The sequence below is a fragment of the Nicotiana tabacum genome, chromosome 6, assembly GCF_000715075.1.
Source record: "Nicotiana tabacum cultivar K326 chromosome 6, ASM71507v2, whole genome shotgun sequence".
Taxonomy (NCBI): Eukaryota; Viridiplantae; Streptophyta; class Magnoliopsida; order Solanales; family Solanaceae; genus Nicotiana; species Nicotiana tabacum.
Genome location: NC_134085.1, coordinates 189,509,258 through 189,527,123, shown reverse-complemented (window position 1 = coordinate 189,527,123; position 17,866 = coordinate 189,509,258). Strand labels below are relative to the sequence as shown.

Sequence of the window (17,866 nt, the reverse complement as noted above, 5' to 3'; positions counted from 1 at the left end):
TATATATATATATATATATATTTCTTTTCACTATTATTTTGGGAGCGGCTATATAGTGTAATTCTCCCCCGAACCCATTTTGTAGATTCTACTCCCCTCCAACCCCCCCCCCCCCCCCCCAATTGGTTTTTCAATCTTGCCGGCTTCTTTTCTTTTTCCTTTTCAATGAAAATAGCATTTAAGGGGATTTCAATCATTAATTACATCTTTATTCGTAAATAAAATTTTATTTGTATTTTAAATTCAATTATAAAATATGTATATTGAAAAAAATTCAATTTGGAAAGATAAAAAGAAGATATGAGCAGTGGTAAATACATAGGATATTCCGTTATTGCGTTATTTTTTTTAAGTTGAGCATTTATTCATAATTTAACACTTGTAACATTTTTCTTGTAATAAAGAAAAGCAAGATAATACTTTTAAAAAAGAAATTGTTGAAATTGTAAAGCATAATAATTCTAATCTGTTTACTGAAACATGTACATAATATTACAAACTACGTGTTTCATTGCGACTACAAATGGCGAACAAAACTTTTAAGAAACCAAAACGTCTGGTAGTTCTCCACTTTATAGGAGCCTACTATGATGACAACATTATGGAAAATTAGCCCTTAGGGCGATTCCTAGAATCAGGAGTCATTATTGTACGTATCAGGCACACTAAAACTTCCATAAATAATATACACAAAAATGTACTGGGACACAAGCCCCGCTAAAGAATTGAAAAAGGAAAAAAAATAAGGCACTCTACATTTCTATTTACATTTGCGTTGCTCCAAATGTATCTTCACATTTTCTGTCAACTCTTGTGGTGTCACCATCATTCATTTCATCTACAAATGGGACAGAGCACTTTCTGCTGGCCCCTCCACCAAACGAGTTAACCACCGCATATTATAGAGGAGATAATCCCCGAGCACTCCGGGTTCCCTAACAGGCCAAAAATGAGTTAGAAGTCGATCTTTCTGGTTACCGGTCTCTGGCATATGAAACAGCAAAGTCTTTGATCATCTGCTTCAAATGCTGCACAACAAGTTGAAGCATTCAGAAATTGTATAGAAAAAGAAGAATACTAAGGCAAAAAAGAGAAAAGAAAAACTACTAGGGATCATAGGAAAATGAAGCAATAAGGTTCAAAAGTGATGGTCCGATAAGTACCTTCAATTCCTCATGAAGCACAATAAATATTTTCTTCAGTCTTTTATGTCTCTGCATTGTTTAAATTGTAAAACCAATGAGTCAGACATCACAGAGAAAGTACAGTTATAGTATATCACCCTAAGGCACATGGGCAAGTGAACAGATACATCTAATAAACCAGCTCAAGGAGTCAAATGAAAAAGTAAAGGGTTATCCAAGTAAACAGGACTATGGAGAAAGTGTCTCTACAGAGGGCATTGAAACTATTTCAGCCATTAGGTAATCTGTCATCCAGAAATAGCCTGCGGAAAGGCACTTAATACTTGCATCCAAAAGCATTGAAAAAAATGCAGGAGAGATTTTTTGAGCTAGAGAACTAGAGCTGGCATCACCATTAGTCTAGAAACATAATAGACATCAACATTAAAAATGTTGGAGTATAATCTCCAACTGCTTATCCATGACCACAAAACATATTGAGAGGAGGAAACTTACTGATCCACATTTACGATACGAATCTTTTAACTGTCCCAACATGTCATAGAATCTTTGCTTGTCCCTTCCTCTAGATACCTCAAGCTCCTTGCCGAGTGTCATGAACTCATTCCTAAAGAGTTTATCCCAATAATTGTTAGACTAACTAAAACTGAAAATAAACTGTTTGCAAAAGGTGTTGGTTAAAAAAGTTGACAAGAAATAATCTCCATTAAACTTTGAGAAATAAGCATAAATCTATTCGTGCAACAAACCTGTAAGACTCCAATGTTTTGTTTATGGAGCAATAACTATCATATTTTTCCCTATACTCCTGCACATATTCTTCATACCTGAAACATGGATAAACTGATATATGAGAAGCATCAAAAATAAAGATTTCCAGCCAAAAAGATAATAGGAAGTACAAAAGGCATTAATAACTTCAACACAACAGGCTCTACTCGTTTTTAATACTTAATGGTTTAGAGAACAAAGGTCTCAACAATGAAAACGACCTCAATTATCCAACACATTTACTACTTGACCCTACACGTGTACTCTCTTTTTTCAGTAAAAGGTTTCAAGAAATAAAAAATTTCAACAATGAAAACGACTTGAAGCATATCACTTGAAAACCACATTTGTGTACTCTCTTTTATGTATCAATTGAATCTGAGAGTATGCCTGCATGTTTCAACAAGCTCCAAAGTGGTGTCTCCACTACTAAAGTAAATGCAGAAATACTTACTGGGCAAAATTCTCTATTGGTCCCTTCAGCTCTGCTTCCTCCTTTTCATACTTGGAGTACGAACTCATCTCATCAGGAGAAGACTCTCCCATCCTTTGATGACCTTCAGAGCTCACCAGTAAAGAAGCATCCTTATGCCTATCATTTACCTCAGCAGCCAAACTGGACTTTTGCCCTTTGTTCTCCTTGGCAGATGCTGGAAGTACACCATGTTTTAGGTCATGTTGTTCTCGTGCACCAGCAGAATTTTTTTTGCGAGCGTCTCCATGGACCTCCTGACCAGTTCCTAATCTCCCTTCTACTTCAATTTGCCGACCATTATGCACTTCCACTGGTTGATTATATTGGGAACCAATATCATTCTGATTAATTCTAGGATGGGGTTGTTGAGGCTGAGGTTGTGAAACCTTTTGGTGAGGTCTTGTAAAATCTTCAGCATGACGTTCAGGGGTCCTCCTCTTAGAAAAGCCATTTGGAGCCCCAGAAGGCACAGCGCTTGACTGGAGAGGAGATGATCTTCTAAACTCTGCTACATTCTTCTCTGTAGTTCTTCCTTTAGTTGACTCAAAATTCCAATAATCTGAACTTGTTGGTCTATTCTCTCCTTTAAAAGAACTTTTCCTCTCAAACTGCTTGTTTAACCCAGCTGTTTCCTGTGGCGGAGGCTCCCGAAGTTCTCCTAACTCCAGGTCTGAAAGCTCTCTTTGAAGCATGTGCCCACGTCCATTCATGAAAGATGATTTCCCTGTATTACACATATTATCCTTTGGAGAATTTCGTGGCAGCGGGCTGTCATACTTACTGAGGTTCAAATCGACTGATGTTCTTTGCTGGTCCCCAACACCATCTTTTGGAATTTTTCTTTCCCTTTTATCACTAACAAAGTCGTATTCATCTTGTGACTCTCTACTAACCTTGTCTCTCTGTGAGGGGAGCCCTTCATTCATTTGAAGGCTTCTTTCAGTGTACTTAGTGGTATGCCCTGAGCTTTCACCTTGTTTTATTGGCCTCTCAGAACCAGTAGGAGCTTTGCCCCTTGCAGTGAAATCAACAGATCTCCGGTCTGGCTGCAAAAGTTCAGAAGCAGACTTCCTGGAAGTTCTATCCATCTGCTGCATATTAAGGCCCTTATAAGGCCCTTCTGAAGGCTTATCAGGAGATAAGTGTGAACTCTCTACAAAATTAGAGTTCCTATGACCAGAACTTTGATGCTGAATAACATTCTGAGTTTTTACTCTCTTATTCTTGTCTGCTTTATCAACTAAACGTTTTTCATCACGCACTCGTTTAGATTTACTTTTCCTACCCCCAGATGGCTCATGCTTGAAGCTATCCTTGTCGACACTTCCAATTTCACTATGATGTTTTTGGTAACTAACAATTTGTGCTTCATGATGAAGCTCACCCATTTGGACCTGACTTTGTTTATCCTCATGCCTATCAGACGATAAAGGTCTGACTTCTTCTACAGGTTTTTCATTATCTCTCATAGGACCTGAGCCAGGAATAACAGCCATTTGAGCTACTTGGTCGCCGTGAGGCAAGTCCTTCTCAATTTCCACAATATCCGTAACATTAAGATCGTCCCTCTCACCTACCTTAAATTGACCTGGCTCAAAATCCAAAGTTCCGCATTGAACCTGTTCAGAAGCTCGCGGTTCATGATTTGTCTCTTTGTCATCATCGCTCATGATATCAACATCCTCATCAGATGCCTCCTTACTATTAGAAGAAGCATCACTTTCACTGTCACTGCTACTCCCACTGGCTACACTTTTACTTGGGCTTCTGCTTCTACTCTGACTTCCACTATCGCTTCCACTGTCGCTGCTCTCACTTTCACTATCACTAGAGCTAGAGCTAGAGCTATTAGCCAGCCCTACACTTCGATCAGGTGAATGATGGAGGATATCAATTTTTTCCATGGCATCATATGCTTCTTGAGGTTTAGAATCGCTCACTGCCCCCTCTTCCAATTCACTGCTATCAGTTTTTAAAGGTAAGACCGGTTCTGGAGCAGGTAGCTGGTCAAATTTATCGGGGGCAGATAATGGCTGACAATGATCTTCAGGAGAACTGTTAAGAGCAGAAAACATCAGGGTAAGGGGACTTTCAATTAACATGGAATCAAGCATTTCAATCAAAGAATATATCTTTTCAGAAGAATGATTTTCCTATCAAAGGCATAGTAGAGCTAGTAGTCTGGTCCTCAGCAGCACTAAGATAAAAGAGATATGTTAGAACGAGAAGTTAAATTGATGTCTGCCATACCTATAATAATCAAAAAGGTGATACTGGAAACATATTAAAGAGCACAATCAACTGACTAAAGCAAAAGCGATTGGGTTACAAACCAAAACCATAAGAAAATACATCCTGACCAATGTCCGACTGTGTGTGCATAGATGCATGAATTTTCTTTTTAATGAAGAAAGATCTTTTTACTGTGGAAAAGATCATACGTGCGTGGATCTTTTTACTGTGGAAGGAGGTGTTCTGCTCTCAAGGAAAATAGTTCATGACCACAATACAGAGGATCATCAAATGAAACATGAATAGGAAATGAAAATAATCTCTCGATCAGAAAATAATCTTCCCACCTCTCCACCCTCCAAGGAATTTGGCCAAAAACAAATACATACAGATATGATCCTTGTACGTTAGTGTCAAAACATATAAATTAGCATCCCAAAAGAAGGGCAAAATTAATGAGCACATTTTAACCTTTGTAACGTCAAAAAAATGCATATGTTCCTTGATTGTTTTAGCTCAAAATGGATGTAAAATGCCAAGGTCTTTTTGTTTAATATCATTTTCACAAACATCTTCCAAGTTTATCTCTGGTAGAAAGTTCCCGTGCTCCTACAGGTACACTTACCGAGACTTCAGTTTAACCAGACGTGCTGAATGCAGATCAACTTTGTCTCTGACAGATACTATTTTAATTTCAAATAGAAGAGACAAAACAAAAGAACAAAGAGCCCGAAAATTTTTTGTACCTTCCACTTTCAGGGGCAGGTTTCGGGAAGCTTTCTATATCCACTCCTGGTTTCAAGAAGTATCTTCCTGGAGCTTGATATATAGCAATCTACCACCAGAAATGCATGTGTAAAATATTACAACTATTGTGGTAAGAATATTATTCACTTATCTTTTCTTCTTTCAGCAGAACTACAGCAATTTCATCTACCATTTACCTTTTTTATAATGGGCTCAATTTGCTTGGCTGAGTTCGGGAATGTGTCTCCAACAGCTTTCTCCAGTGCCTAAAACCCAGAAGATATTTTAAGCGGAAAAAAAACAAGAAGCTGATGCAGTAAAGAGATGTACTTAAGAATTTTTAACAAGTACTCCATGTCAACCAAAAAAAAAACAACCAAAGGAAAATGGACTTCTTTGTTTTAAACTTACACTCTACCTCCTACAACACAATGCTAAATTAACAAAGGTACAATTTAGTTCACATGCTTACCTTAAGACTCATCCCCTTGGACTGGTTCTCCATAAGTAGAGAAATCAACATGCTACGCAGGTAGGTAGGCGTAGAGCCTGCATGCCTTTTACGCCCTACTTTATCATGTGAAGAACTTGTGGTCACCTTGCTAGGAATTTCTTTGTCAGAGCTAGTAGCCTTAGCCATGGTTTGAGCTGGTATCACATCATCCACAGCAATTTGGCCCTTCAAAAGATTGGCATTGTCAAATGGAGATGCTGGAGCACCAGATAGTTCAGGGGGAGAAGACAAAGGTGAAGCAGAAGGCTTTCCCTTTGAATGAGTTGTTGCAGAGGAGCCAGATTTGTAAGCAGATCCGTAAGCCCCCCCTGCAATTCATAAAGTTCAATGAAAGATAGGAAACATAACACCATCAAAACAGTGAAATTATATTCAAGACATCCCTCCTTTCCAACACCTGGACATGAAATAAACTGACTGGACTACTAGCAGAAAACATCTAATAAGAAACCTCTAAACTTCAGCTCCCAAATTACCTGGAGGTGGTTCTGCCTTTCGCTTTTTGAAAGGAGGCTCTTTCTTTTGCTTGAAACCCATCCTCCATGGATTGGCTGAAGAGACAAAGAGTTAGATTTACATCAAACTGCAATATCAGAAATTAAACATATACCATCATTATAGATCATTCATCCAGAGAAAACTAATGTTCTCCATAGTATATGTTCAATAAACAAAAGAGACACTACAGAAGATCAAGCTTACACATCATCATCCTGAAGATCAAGCTTACACATCATCTGCTTAACTATAGCGTTTAAACGACTGCTGTTTCATAGGTTACTAAAATTGATTCTTCTTATAAGCCACCGTTTCACTGTTGTGTTAGCTATTGCGTTTAAGCTGTTGTTTGATAAGGTACTACAATTTATCCTTTCCACCTTTAACAGATGCAATAAGGTTCTTTTTTCTCATTGCCAGTAGATTTGCTGCCACAAAATGTTATGAAAATTGGTTTTAGTAATATTGCTATTCTCGACCTTCTTTAACAGCCCAGAAATGAGAGATACCTATATTGGATAAAGTTGATATTGGATAGCAATAGAAGTTTCCCAAGACTCCGTAACTTTGTAGTTACCTATCTCGTTACCACACAATAACAGTATCTGAATCCATGTAAACCAAACACATACATCAAAAAGAAGTTTTATGCTATAGCTCCAAATAACGAGTAGCACAAGATACTAGGATAGCATGAGCACTGAACACCAAGAATGATAGCCGATATGCCACTATTAGAATCTTCATTTTTTCTTTCTCAATATTTCATTCATTGATTATACCAAGTTGGTGTGAAAAATAAATATAAAGCAAACTCAACAATGGTTCTCGAACAAGCTAATCCAATGATCTAACCACAGATCCCACAAATATTCTTTCCTACACCAACAAATGCATTAAATAGAAAAGATCTCCTTATACTACTAATATCTCTTTTTTGAGAAGATAAACTACTAATATCTCTCTCATAACTATGGATCAATCTCCTACTCCTTTCATTCCACGTAAAGCCAAATATACATAATGACTACCAGATACTTCATAGTTGATTACATCAAATTTTTTTCTTTTGGCTCATTAAATAGAAAGTCAAAATGGGATATCAGAAGCATCCCTCTCTCGTATACCTTCAAGTTGATAATGCACACAGCCCATCAAATATTCTGAGGATTTTGCATTACTAGGTAGTGTTATCCTCAAATGAATACCAGAAGCATTTCTACCTCCAATAACCATCAAGTTTATAATCCTTTCAATATGCAGAAGGAATAATCAACTAGGAGCAATCTACCAGGACTTTTTTTTGAGAAGGTAAAATGTTATTACATTGGCATCAGAGGATGCGAAAAATGTACAAGAAAATGACTGAATCATATGTGAAACTTAAGGGCAATCTAGCTGACTTTAACCAAGGTAAATCAGAAAAGCGATTATCAAATGCTTAATTTCAATGTTCATGACGATGCGTACCTTCAGCTGCAGCCATTGCCTTCACCTGACTCTTCATGGATGGATTGCCATGGTCCAAAACAATGGCTCTGTTTTAGAGATGCAAAAATATCAATATAAAAGACAGAATGAGAAAATCAAATATCAGCTAAGGTACAAACAACAGAGAATCTTTTATTTATTTAACTAGAACAAAACTTCTCCAAAGCATCGGAAAAGCCTTAAAACATTTTTCCTCTGCATTGCATCATCAGAAACAGTATTGCCAAAGACTTGCTTGAGGCACACATAAGCCCTCAAGCTAGGTGCACCACAGGCTAAGCAATTCACCTCGGCCCTCGCTTAGACCACACTTTAGATCATGTACCAAGGTGCTAAGATGTACATTTGATCAACCATAGGCTTTCTCTTAAAGTGAGCAACAACAACAATCCCAAGCTAATTTCTTTCAACAAAAGAAAAATCTGAGTATGGGTTAGTGATATGAATGTTGTTACTCCAACTATAGTGGTCATCAATTGGTTTATCAATCATACTTTTCTGTTAACTAGTTATTAGCAAGTTATTTAGCAAAATTTGAGACAGGATCTTTCTCTCTCATCAAAAATAAATTCTAACTGCAAAATGCTTAATATTTTAAGAGAAAGACTTATTTTTGTAAGCCTATAATTTTTCCTTTGATACCATAAGCTTTTAAATTATGTTGTGGACAAAACAAGAGATGGAGGATTCTCCCAGCTTGCATATGGTGGACAAAGCATAGATGCTTTGAAGACAAATCTAGTAACATCCAAAAGATGAAGATGAAGTGTTTAATTCCTATATACTTTTGGTGTAAAGGAAAGTTTTTGAAAGATCATGAATCTATTTTTGATGTTTTAGAATCCTTGTAAGAAGACAAAGGATTAGGAGTTATTTTTTCCTGCATTCCACAGTGTAATTATGGGTGACTTCATAGCTTTTGTGTAGTCTATATTTTAATATGCAAATATGTTACCTTCTCAACCAAAAAAAAAAAAAAAGCCTTTAAATTAGTCTTCTACTTAAGGAAGTGAGCTGCTGCATCTTAAAGACAATTAAACGTCGATAACAGTGGTACCACTAGCTCAACACAGTATCACAGAACTTCAGCCTAACTAGATAGGGTCGAATAAAGAGCAGCAGAGTCGAATAAAGAGCATGTAAAATGAGTGGACAAAACCATTATCCCATGAAATCGCTGAATGAGCTTAAAGTGACCTTGCCTAGACACTCACTCCAAGAGAGAGAGAGCAGATCAACCCAGATAGACATTAAAGCAAACAAGAAAACGGGTCAGGAAAGCCACATAATTAGATATGAACTTGATTGTACAAGAATTAAGCGGTAGCTGTGGTAGACATCCCACCTTGAATCCTAAAACTGCAAAACTCAATCCTCACTATGCCCTTAATCATACCCTTCCCGCTTGCCAAACAAATAAAAAGCACTAAAATTTATATATTTGCATATCATTAAGTTGAGCACTATCATGTAGAGAAATCTAATATATCTAGCTACAACGATCAACCATTTCATGTCATTTTAGAGTTGGACAATAAATCCTTATCCAAAAAAAAACAAAAGAGTTTGACAATAAACATACTTGCGTGATTTAAGTTTCTTCTCAGCTTCTTCTGACCGCATTTTAACATGGTTTTTAAATGATTCATCCAGAACGCGCTGTACATTCAACTTTCGCCAAGCACCACCTGACTCAACAAGCAAACCATTTCCATCTTCACCACTTCGACGTTCTTCATATATATCACATAGATCTCCAGGTTCCCGCGACCATGTGAATCTGAAGTCTTTACTACCAACATTAATGACCTGATACAATGTGGGCAAATCACATCCAATTATACTTAACTAAAGTAACATTATTGCCAAGCATGAGTTCAAGATCAAGTCAAAGGATGTCGAAGTTCTTTCTTTTATAAAAGTGAAAGAGGTCATAAGTTCTTAATGAGGCACTCATAAATTAATTCAATAAAGAGCACAACCAAACACCTCAAAGCAACTAATACAAAAGTGTATATTAGAAAAGGAACAAACAGAAGTGACGTTTAGTGGCATTTCAGATGCAAGTCAGGATATATAATTATGGCAGTGTAGTATAATATCTACGAAACACAACCACTAAAATGTAACTGCCAGTCTTATCATAGGATCACTCTATGAATAGGCCAATTCTCTGTGACCTTCCACCGTTCACGACATCCCTTGCTTCTCACAAGAATGGCTCCTCGGTTTGAGTTTTTAAAGAACAAATACATAATCACAATTTAGAAGGATAGATAACAAAAACACTGGAAGCATCATGGAGTAAATAGCTTGAAATGGACACCTTAAGAAGCACATCTCCCCATTTCAAAGGCCTTTAAATCATATTGCCCAAAAATAGGGTATTCTGTTTCTTCATTTTCCTATTCTGTTACAGAGGAAATCTAATAAAGAAAACAGGCAAACAAGGTTGGAGTGATACATTTGGTAAGTGCATAGCTTTCAAACGAAAGGTAACCTATGAACCGAAGTGGCGAAGCCATAAGGGGATTACCAAAAAAAAAATAGAATGTCATAGTTGGGATTCAAACTTGTAAGTTAAAGCAACTTTTGAACCTAAAGATTTAATTTTTACCTATTTACCTAATATAAATATTCGATGAAGGGGATGTAATTGAACCCCTTCCCCTCTTACGAGCTCCGCCCCTGATACAAAGTCTTATTGTTACGGGTAAGTAGGTAACCTGCAAGTCTTGAAAATAGACGTAAATATTGACTCGCACCAGTCGCTAGAGGTTAGAAGTGCTACAAGCTTTTTTGCTGCACACCAGCAGTACAGTGTTTATGTTCCATCTTCATGTAACATAAGAGTCAGTTTTTAAGCATAACAGCCCATGGCAAAGTTTAAACTGAAAATCAACAAATGCTTTTAGCAGTCTCTCATATTCTCCACTGCACTATAAGTATCCAGTTAAGCACAATATGTTCAACTAATCCAACTTAGATAAAACCTAAAAACAAAAAGGAAAACCATCAAATAGCAAATAAATATGTTGCACACAGATCTGTAAAACAAAAGTGAACAAGAAAACTCACATTTCCGGAGGAATTATTGGCATTGGTATCAAATTTGATCCTAGCTGTACTACCTTCAGCTTCTACTCGCTTGATCTCTTCCACTAAATCTGGCGCCAGCCGAATTATCATTGCAAAATTCAAAGGGTTCCCAGTGACGAGGCTAAAAGTCTCCTCCGCTCCATTAGAGGAAGTGGGACCCGTCGCGCTGCTGCTGTTGCGGTTTCGAGGTGCGGCAGCTCCACCGCCGCCCAGTGACAGGCGACCGCCAGACGCGGCGGTTGACCTATTGAGAGGCGGCGGTTGGAACGTGGACTGGATGTTGCGCTTCCCAACGCCACCTCCACGGCCACCGCTTCCGCCGCCGCCGCCACGGCCAAGCTTTCCGGAACCTCCGTACATTACGTTTGGAATGATGCGAAAATAGATTGACAAAAGGGGAATCGGAACTTGAGATACCGAATACCAGCGATATTTGGGGGAGCCGACGACGATTACACAAATTTGGGTTTTGGGATTTTAGTTTTAATTTGGGCCCACAATTCTTACTCTAATTTTACTTTTAGATAAAATCGATAACTCGTGCAAGTTGAGAACTGTACAGGGAAAAAACTGATTATTCGAATTTTTTTTTTTAATCATTGATAGGTAAAGACTATGGAAGGAAACTGAGGAGGCTAGTGAAATTTAAACGTAAAATTGGTATAAAATGCACTCTCTTCTCTCGATTGGTGTTTTTTACAAGGAAAAAGGTGCAAATTTGTCCACATATTAATATAAAATTATATAATTTGCTTTTCGTTATAATTTTGGATTGGTCGAATATTTATCTTTTGTAAATTGCTTTTATTTATTTTGCTATTGAAAGTACTGGCCTGAAATTGATTGATTCTACTTGTCGAAATTCTATAAAAATATTATTCAAATTTAACCCTCAATATATATTTTTTTGGTAATTAGTTAGATTTTTATTACCCAAATTAGAGTTATGTACAAAATACAAACCTTGAATGTTGGACATCAAGTCTTAGCCTTCCGTCTAAGCTTAGAAACTAAAATAGCAAAAAGATCATCTCAATACCAAAATAATTAGGTTGGGTAGTAGTTTAAGCTCTCCAGCCGCTTTACAATCTTCACCTTCATTGAACCTCTAAAATGGATTTCTTGAACTATCTGTCTTGTCAATACCTCAATACTCAACTGCTTGCTTTGAAATACTCTATAATTTCTTTCCATCCACACATGGTAAACAGCAGTCGCTAGTAGCATTCTGTATATCTCAGGTCTTGGACTGTTCCCACTAGCATGTTGCATCGCCCACTATAGTTCATCTTCCCAAGCCATTGGATTTCTAGTGACAGCTATCCAGTTGAGCAGCTTCGTCCAAATTTGTGCAGTGGTCTCACAGGTAAAGAATAAATGGGCCAAGCTTTCATGGTCTTGCTCACATAAGGGACAGAATTGATCTTGAGTCACACCCCACTTGAATAATCTATCTTTTGAATACAATCTCCCAAGTGCAGCCATTCTCAATATGAAAATCCATTTGGGTAGACCCTGGTTGTTACACACAAGTTTCCTCCACGCTAATTTCTGGAATGTAACCTTTAACTTCAAGTAAAATTGTTTTGTAAAGAACTTCTCCATACCCTATACCTCATTCAATATATAGCCTGCTTCATTAAAGTACTTTGTGGCTTTCAAAATCTTCTGAACAATCCAAGATGCTTGCTTCGGGACATCTTCAAACATATTCTTATTCCTCCCATAGTAACAATGAATCCATTTCACCCAAAGTTTATCTTTTTTCCTACAAATATTCCACAACAGTTTACTAATTACCGTTTTACTCCAAACTGCAATGTCTAGAATATTTAAACCATCTGCGGACCTTAGATAACAAACCCTATCCCAAGCTAACAAAGCTTTTTTTTGACAACCCAATACCACCAGTTCGAAGGAAATTCCTACAAGTAGCTTCTATGACTTTAACAACTTTCTTAGGTAAGATGAAGATCTGCCCCATGAAGACCTTTATAGAGAACAACATTGGCTTTATCAATTGGGATCTTCCAGCATAGGACAAGAATCTAGTAGTCCAGGACTTGGTCCTTCCCAACATTTTATCCAAAAGAGGCTGGCATTGAACAATATATACTATGTTGGTGCTTAGAGGGACCCATAAGTATCTAATATGGAGTTCCCATTTTGTTGAATCCCAAGAGCTTCTGGATATCATTTTAGACCTCATGTATAACACCTCCACAGTAAATAAAGCATTTGCTCAAGTTTGCAACCAAACCAGATGCCTTAGAAAAACTTTGAAACTTATCAAATAGCATATGAACAGAAATTACATCCCCTGTACAAAATAAGAGTAAGTCATCTGCAAATTCCAATTGGATCAGATTCATTTTTGCATATTTAGGATGGAAATTGAAATCATGCAGTTTTCCTAATTGCTTGAGAAGCATAATAAGTTATTTCATTGCGGGGACAAATATTATTACAAGTAAAAGTTGCTCTGAAGTTAGATTTTTAAGAGCGGTCAATGGCAAAAACTTGACTATGTCCTTACGACACGAATAAACTTATACTAAAGGTCTAACGAATGACATAATATATTTGTCAATTCGGAATAATATATGAGTAAATTTAAAACATATATAATTTTGTATTTTCACTTTTAAGATTATGTTTTTCTTAAAATTATGGTGAAATTGATGATTTTGACCGAATTTTCCACAATCCAAGAGGATTATGTAATTGTAAGGGATGAGTTCGTCACAATCATTAACTAATGCAATCAAAAAAACAATGCAGCGACCAATCAGCTATTATAATATACTCTAGCATGGCATCATAAAAGTCATTAATCCCATGCACCATCTAATGTTTATATTAAATCATGTAGCTTATTTAAATAGTTTAAAACTATAATGAGAATATCACTTAATTATTCGTGAATGAACAAAGAAGAGTTTGAGTTTCGGCAACAAATTTAAAGACTTTAAGCTTTATTTACTTACTGCATAATCTTTTTAATATAATCAATCACACTTAAATAAATGATAACTAACTTATAAAAATATATAAATGGCCTATAATATTATACGTTTTGTGCACAAAACTTAAATCGGTTTGCACCTATTCTATAGATACTGTAGACAATAAATTTGTGTCAAGAAAATAAAATCAAGACCGAAAAATATCGCAACAATCGTAGTATTTTATTTTGAATATTTGAGTGTTACAATCTCTATGGATCCTCTAATTCTTCTTTCCAATTGTAAATAAATTCAAAGGCCTTTGAGCTTGATCTTGAATCTATGTTTGTTGCCACGAACGATGATCTTGAATTCAACTAGCACGAACTTTGATTTGAACTCGCACTCCTTGAACCTTGATTTGTTCTTTGTTCTTGAGCTTGAACTTGATTTGTTCTTCGTGCTTGAGCTTGAACTTGATTTGTTGAACTTGAGCTTGATTGCTTGAAGCTTGAAACTTGTGGAGGAATTTGCGGAGTTTGATCCACGAGCTCTCTCTTGCTTCTTGTTATAACTTCTGGTGTCTTTTCTAAGTTATGAAGACCCCTACTTATAGTTGTGGAAGGGAAGAGTTATGATAAGAACAAACTCTTTCCGACCAATCAAATTGAAGTGTGACATGGCCGCATTTGATTGGTTAGAATATGTCACTTGCACACGTGGCGCAATTTCATTGGCCTTTTAGTGTGACTTGGCATGCTTTGTCATTTTGACCTGTGGCATAATCCTATTGGCTCTTCCATTTGACTTGGCGCGCTACGTCATTTGACACGTGGCACCAAATTGGACCTCTAGGAAGATGACATATTGGGCTTAATGAAGTGGGCTCATCACTTTAGCCCAATTAAATGGGCTAGACCAATGGGTTAAGACTTATTTATTTAATACATTTATATTAGACTTATATAATTAATTCATTTATATATTAGCCCATAATATTTATTTGGACCAATCTATCTTGAATTTAAAATATAGTCCAAATAATTTTATGGATTTAAATCCGATAAAATTTAAATACTTACAAATGCCCCGCTTCAAGACTAATCGGAGTGTAGTCTAATCGAAACTCAAAAATTGGTCTTGAAGTACACATGGAAGACAGTTGTCCTCTTAAAAGTTATCCGGAATCGAACTTTCTATTTCCTTGAATCAAGAAAATAATTTTCATATTACTAATGGCATGCATAAAGATATATTATGACCAAACATTAGCCATCACGTAGGACAAATTTGTAAAAACTTTTGTCATTCTTTATATTAAAGAAAAGATTTCATTTTAATTTGACATAGAAATTTGCACCACCAAGGCATGTGATTATCCATGATCAGAAGATATCTATCCATATAACACTGCTGCCTCAATCACCGAATATATAAGGAATGCTTGAAAGCCTCCAAATCCTACTTGAACTCTAAATAGCCAATCGACGTTGCACTATCAGCAACCAACCCGTCACCATTAACTGAATCCATCTAGGAGACCAATTGTATAATCTAACTTCTACATCGTTAATATACTCTTGCAAGAAGTCTCTGACATCTATATATATATATGGTTGCATGCTCCAATCGAGAATATCTAATTCGGAGTATTTACAAGCCACTTGAGTCTATTTTGTGGACTCAAAAGTATTAACGCGAAGGTAATTTCTTCTTCTTTTCTTGTAATTTCTTCTTTGTTGTCTTTTTTTTTGTAGGTCAAGCGAGAAAGATATGTTCTTGTTTAATGATGATACATGCATGAAGAAAACAATATTAGGGTGTAAAGGGATGAGTACCCATCCCGACCCGACTATCGGAGAGATTACTCTCAAAACGGCTCGACTATCGGAGAGATTACTCTCAATGTGGCCCGACTATCGGAGAGATTACTATCAAAATGACCTGACTATTGGAGAGATTACTCTCAAAGCGACCCGACTATCGGCGAGGCCAACTTAAGGTGCAAAGGGACTCATATGTCCACCTTAAGATTGGAAAGTTATAGTTCCTTTTAAGGACAAACCCACGAAGAGGCCAACTTAAGGTGCAAAGGGACTCATATGTCCACCTTAAGATTGGAAAGTTATAGTTCCTTTTAAGGACAAACCCACGAAGAGGCCAACTTAAGGTGCAAAGGGACTTATATGTCCACCTTAAGATTGGAAAGTTATAAAGCTTCAACTTGAAGACGACATCGACTTGAACACTTGGAGAACTTTGAAAATTTGGCGGACTTTGCAGACTTCAACTCGAAGATTAGGAGGGCTTAAACAATTCAACTTTAAGATCGGCGAATTGAAGACTGAAACTTGAAGATCGGCAAACTTGAAGACTTCAACTTTGAGACTTGGAGGGCCTAAATATTTCAACTTGAAGATCGGCGAATTTGAAGACTTCAACTTGAAGACCGACAGAGTTGAAGATTTCAACTTGGGGACTTCAACTTGAATACCGATGGACTTGAAGACTTCAACTTGGTGACTTCGAGGGCTTAAATATTTCAGCTTCTCTTTTGCTTTACATTGTTTGACTTTTATCTTAGTCGCATAATTTTCAGCTTTACGCGCTTGTAACAAAAGATTCATATCTTGTCGTGGGAGAGTCCAAATAATGAACCGTTTGATGACTTCATTATCTAAAATATATCCAACACTTAGAATCAAAAACCTTCAGAATCGCACCGGATAATATTTTGAAACCAACTTTAGATTTCACCGTATTGAAAATTTCAGATGTGCGCAGTCTCACCAAAAAATTCATATCTCGGTGTAGAAATATCGAAATTGCAAATCGTTTGATTTCAAGGAAACTAGACTTCAAGAATAGAATGTATCCAAAATTCTCAATCAAACAACTTCATAATCATCCCAAATAATATTTTGAAATCAACTTTATATTGCATCATGCTATCAATTCCAGATTTGCACAGTCTCACCAAAAAATTCATATCTCGGTGTAGAAGTATTAAAATTGCAAACCGTTTGAATTCAAGAAAACTAGACTTCAAGATCTAGAATATATCCAAAATTCTCAATCAAAAAACTTCAGAATCATCCCAGATAATATTTTGAAATCAACTTTATATTGCACCATGCTATCAATTCCAGATTTGCGCAGTCTCACCAAAAAATTCATATCTCGGCGTAGAAATATTGAAATTGCAAACCATTTGATTTCAAGAAAACTAGACTTCAAGATTTAGAACATATCCAAAATTCTCAATCAAACAACTTCAGAATCATCCCAGATAATATTTTGAACTCAACTTTATATTGCACTAAGCTATCAATTCCAGATTTGCGCAGTCTCACCAAAAGATTCATATCTCGGTGTAGAAATGTCAAAATTATGAACTATTTGATTTTTCGAAAACCAAACTTCGAAATTTAAATCATATCCAGATTACAAAATTTAATACCTTAAGGATAGTTTCAGATAATATTCCAAATTTAATGTAAAATTCTGACACGCTGTCGATTTCAGATTGTGCGACTTCACCAAAACTTTTGCATCTTAGTATGGAAGCCTCGAGATTTGAAGATGTATTACTTGCCATCAATCGAAATTTAAGAGCCAGATTCTCACAAATATCTTGGATCCAAGTCTCATTGAATTTGAAACGTTGTGCCAAGCAATCTTTTGCTTATACTTGTGTTTCCTTTTGACGCCTCTTTTCTCTTCTCTTCCCTTTTTTTTAAGGCAGAGGGCGGACTTGGAGACCAAAAAAACTTGAAGGTTTGGTGAACCTAAAGACATAGAGAATCCCTGGCGTTCAATGCAAATACTTGACATCCTCCTAAAATCGACCCATTGAAGATATCAATTTACCATGGAGGGTTGCCCCTTTTTAAATCAAATGATATCAAAGTTCAACAAGAGGATGGCGTTTCAACTTGATTTTGCATTC

The 17,866-nt window shown here is 36.5% G+C and overlaps 1 protein-coding gene across 1 annotated transcript; it reads right to left on the bottom strand.

Moving 5' to 3' along the window:
• Window positions 1-469: 469 nt before the first annotated feature.
• Window positions 470-11,637, bottom strand: LOC107800690 (uncharacterized). Its single transcript, XM_075256202.1, has 12 exons — window positions 10,952-11,637; window positions 9,456-9,682; window positions 7,853-7,920; window positions 6,361-6,435; window positions 5,843-6,192; window positions 5,568-5,636; window positions 5,370-5,458; window positions 2,371-4,446; window positions 1,895-1,972; window positions 1,641-1,752; window positions 1,164-1,214; window positions 470-1,028 (listed from the first exon to the last, which is right to left on the bottom strand). The coding sequence occupies exons 1-12, from the start codon at window positions 11,330-11,332 to the stop codon at window positions 975-977; spliced, it is 3,630 nt and encodes a 1,209-aa protein (XP_075112303.1). The 5' UTR covers window positions 11,333-11,637; the 3' UTR covers window positions 470-974.
• Between the last annotated feature and the right edge of the window lie 6,229 nt (window positions 11,638-17,866).

Bases quoted from the DNA above. Each gene is read 5' to 3' on its own strand.
- LOC107800690 (XM_075256202.1), bottom strand. From the start codon at position 11,332: ATGTACGGAGGTTCCGGAAAGCTTGGCCGTGGCGGCGGCGGCGGAAGC. The intron at 5,637-5,842 runs GTAAGCATGTGA...TCTGGGTTTTAG, and splicing joins CCAAGGGGATGAGTCTTAAG to GCACTGGAGAAAGCTGTTGG. The intron at 4,447-5,369 runs GTACAAAAAATT...TGCTCTTAACAG, and splicing joins CCTGCCCCTGAAAGTGGAAG to TTCTCCTGAAGATCATTGTC.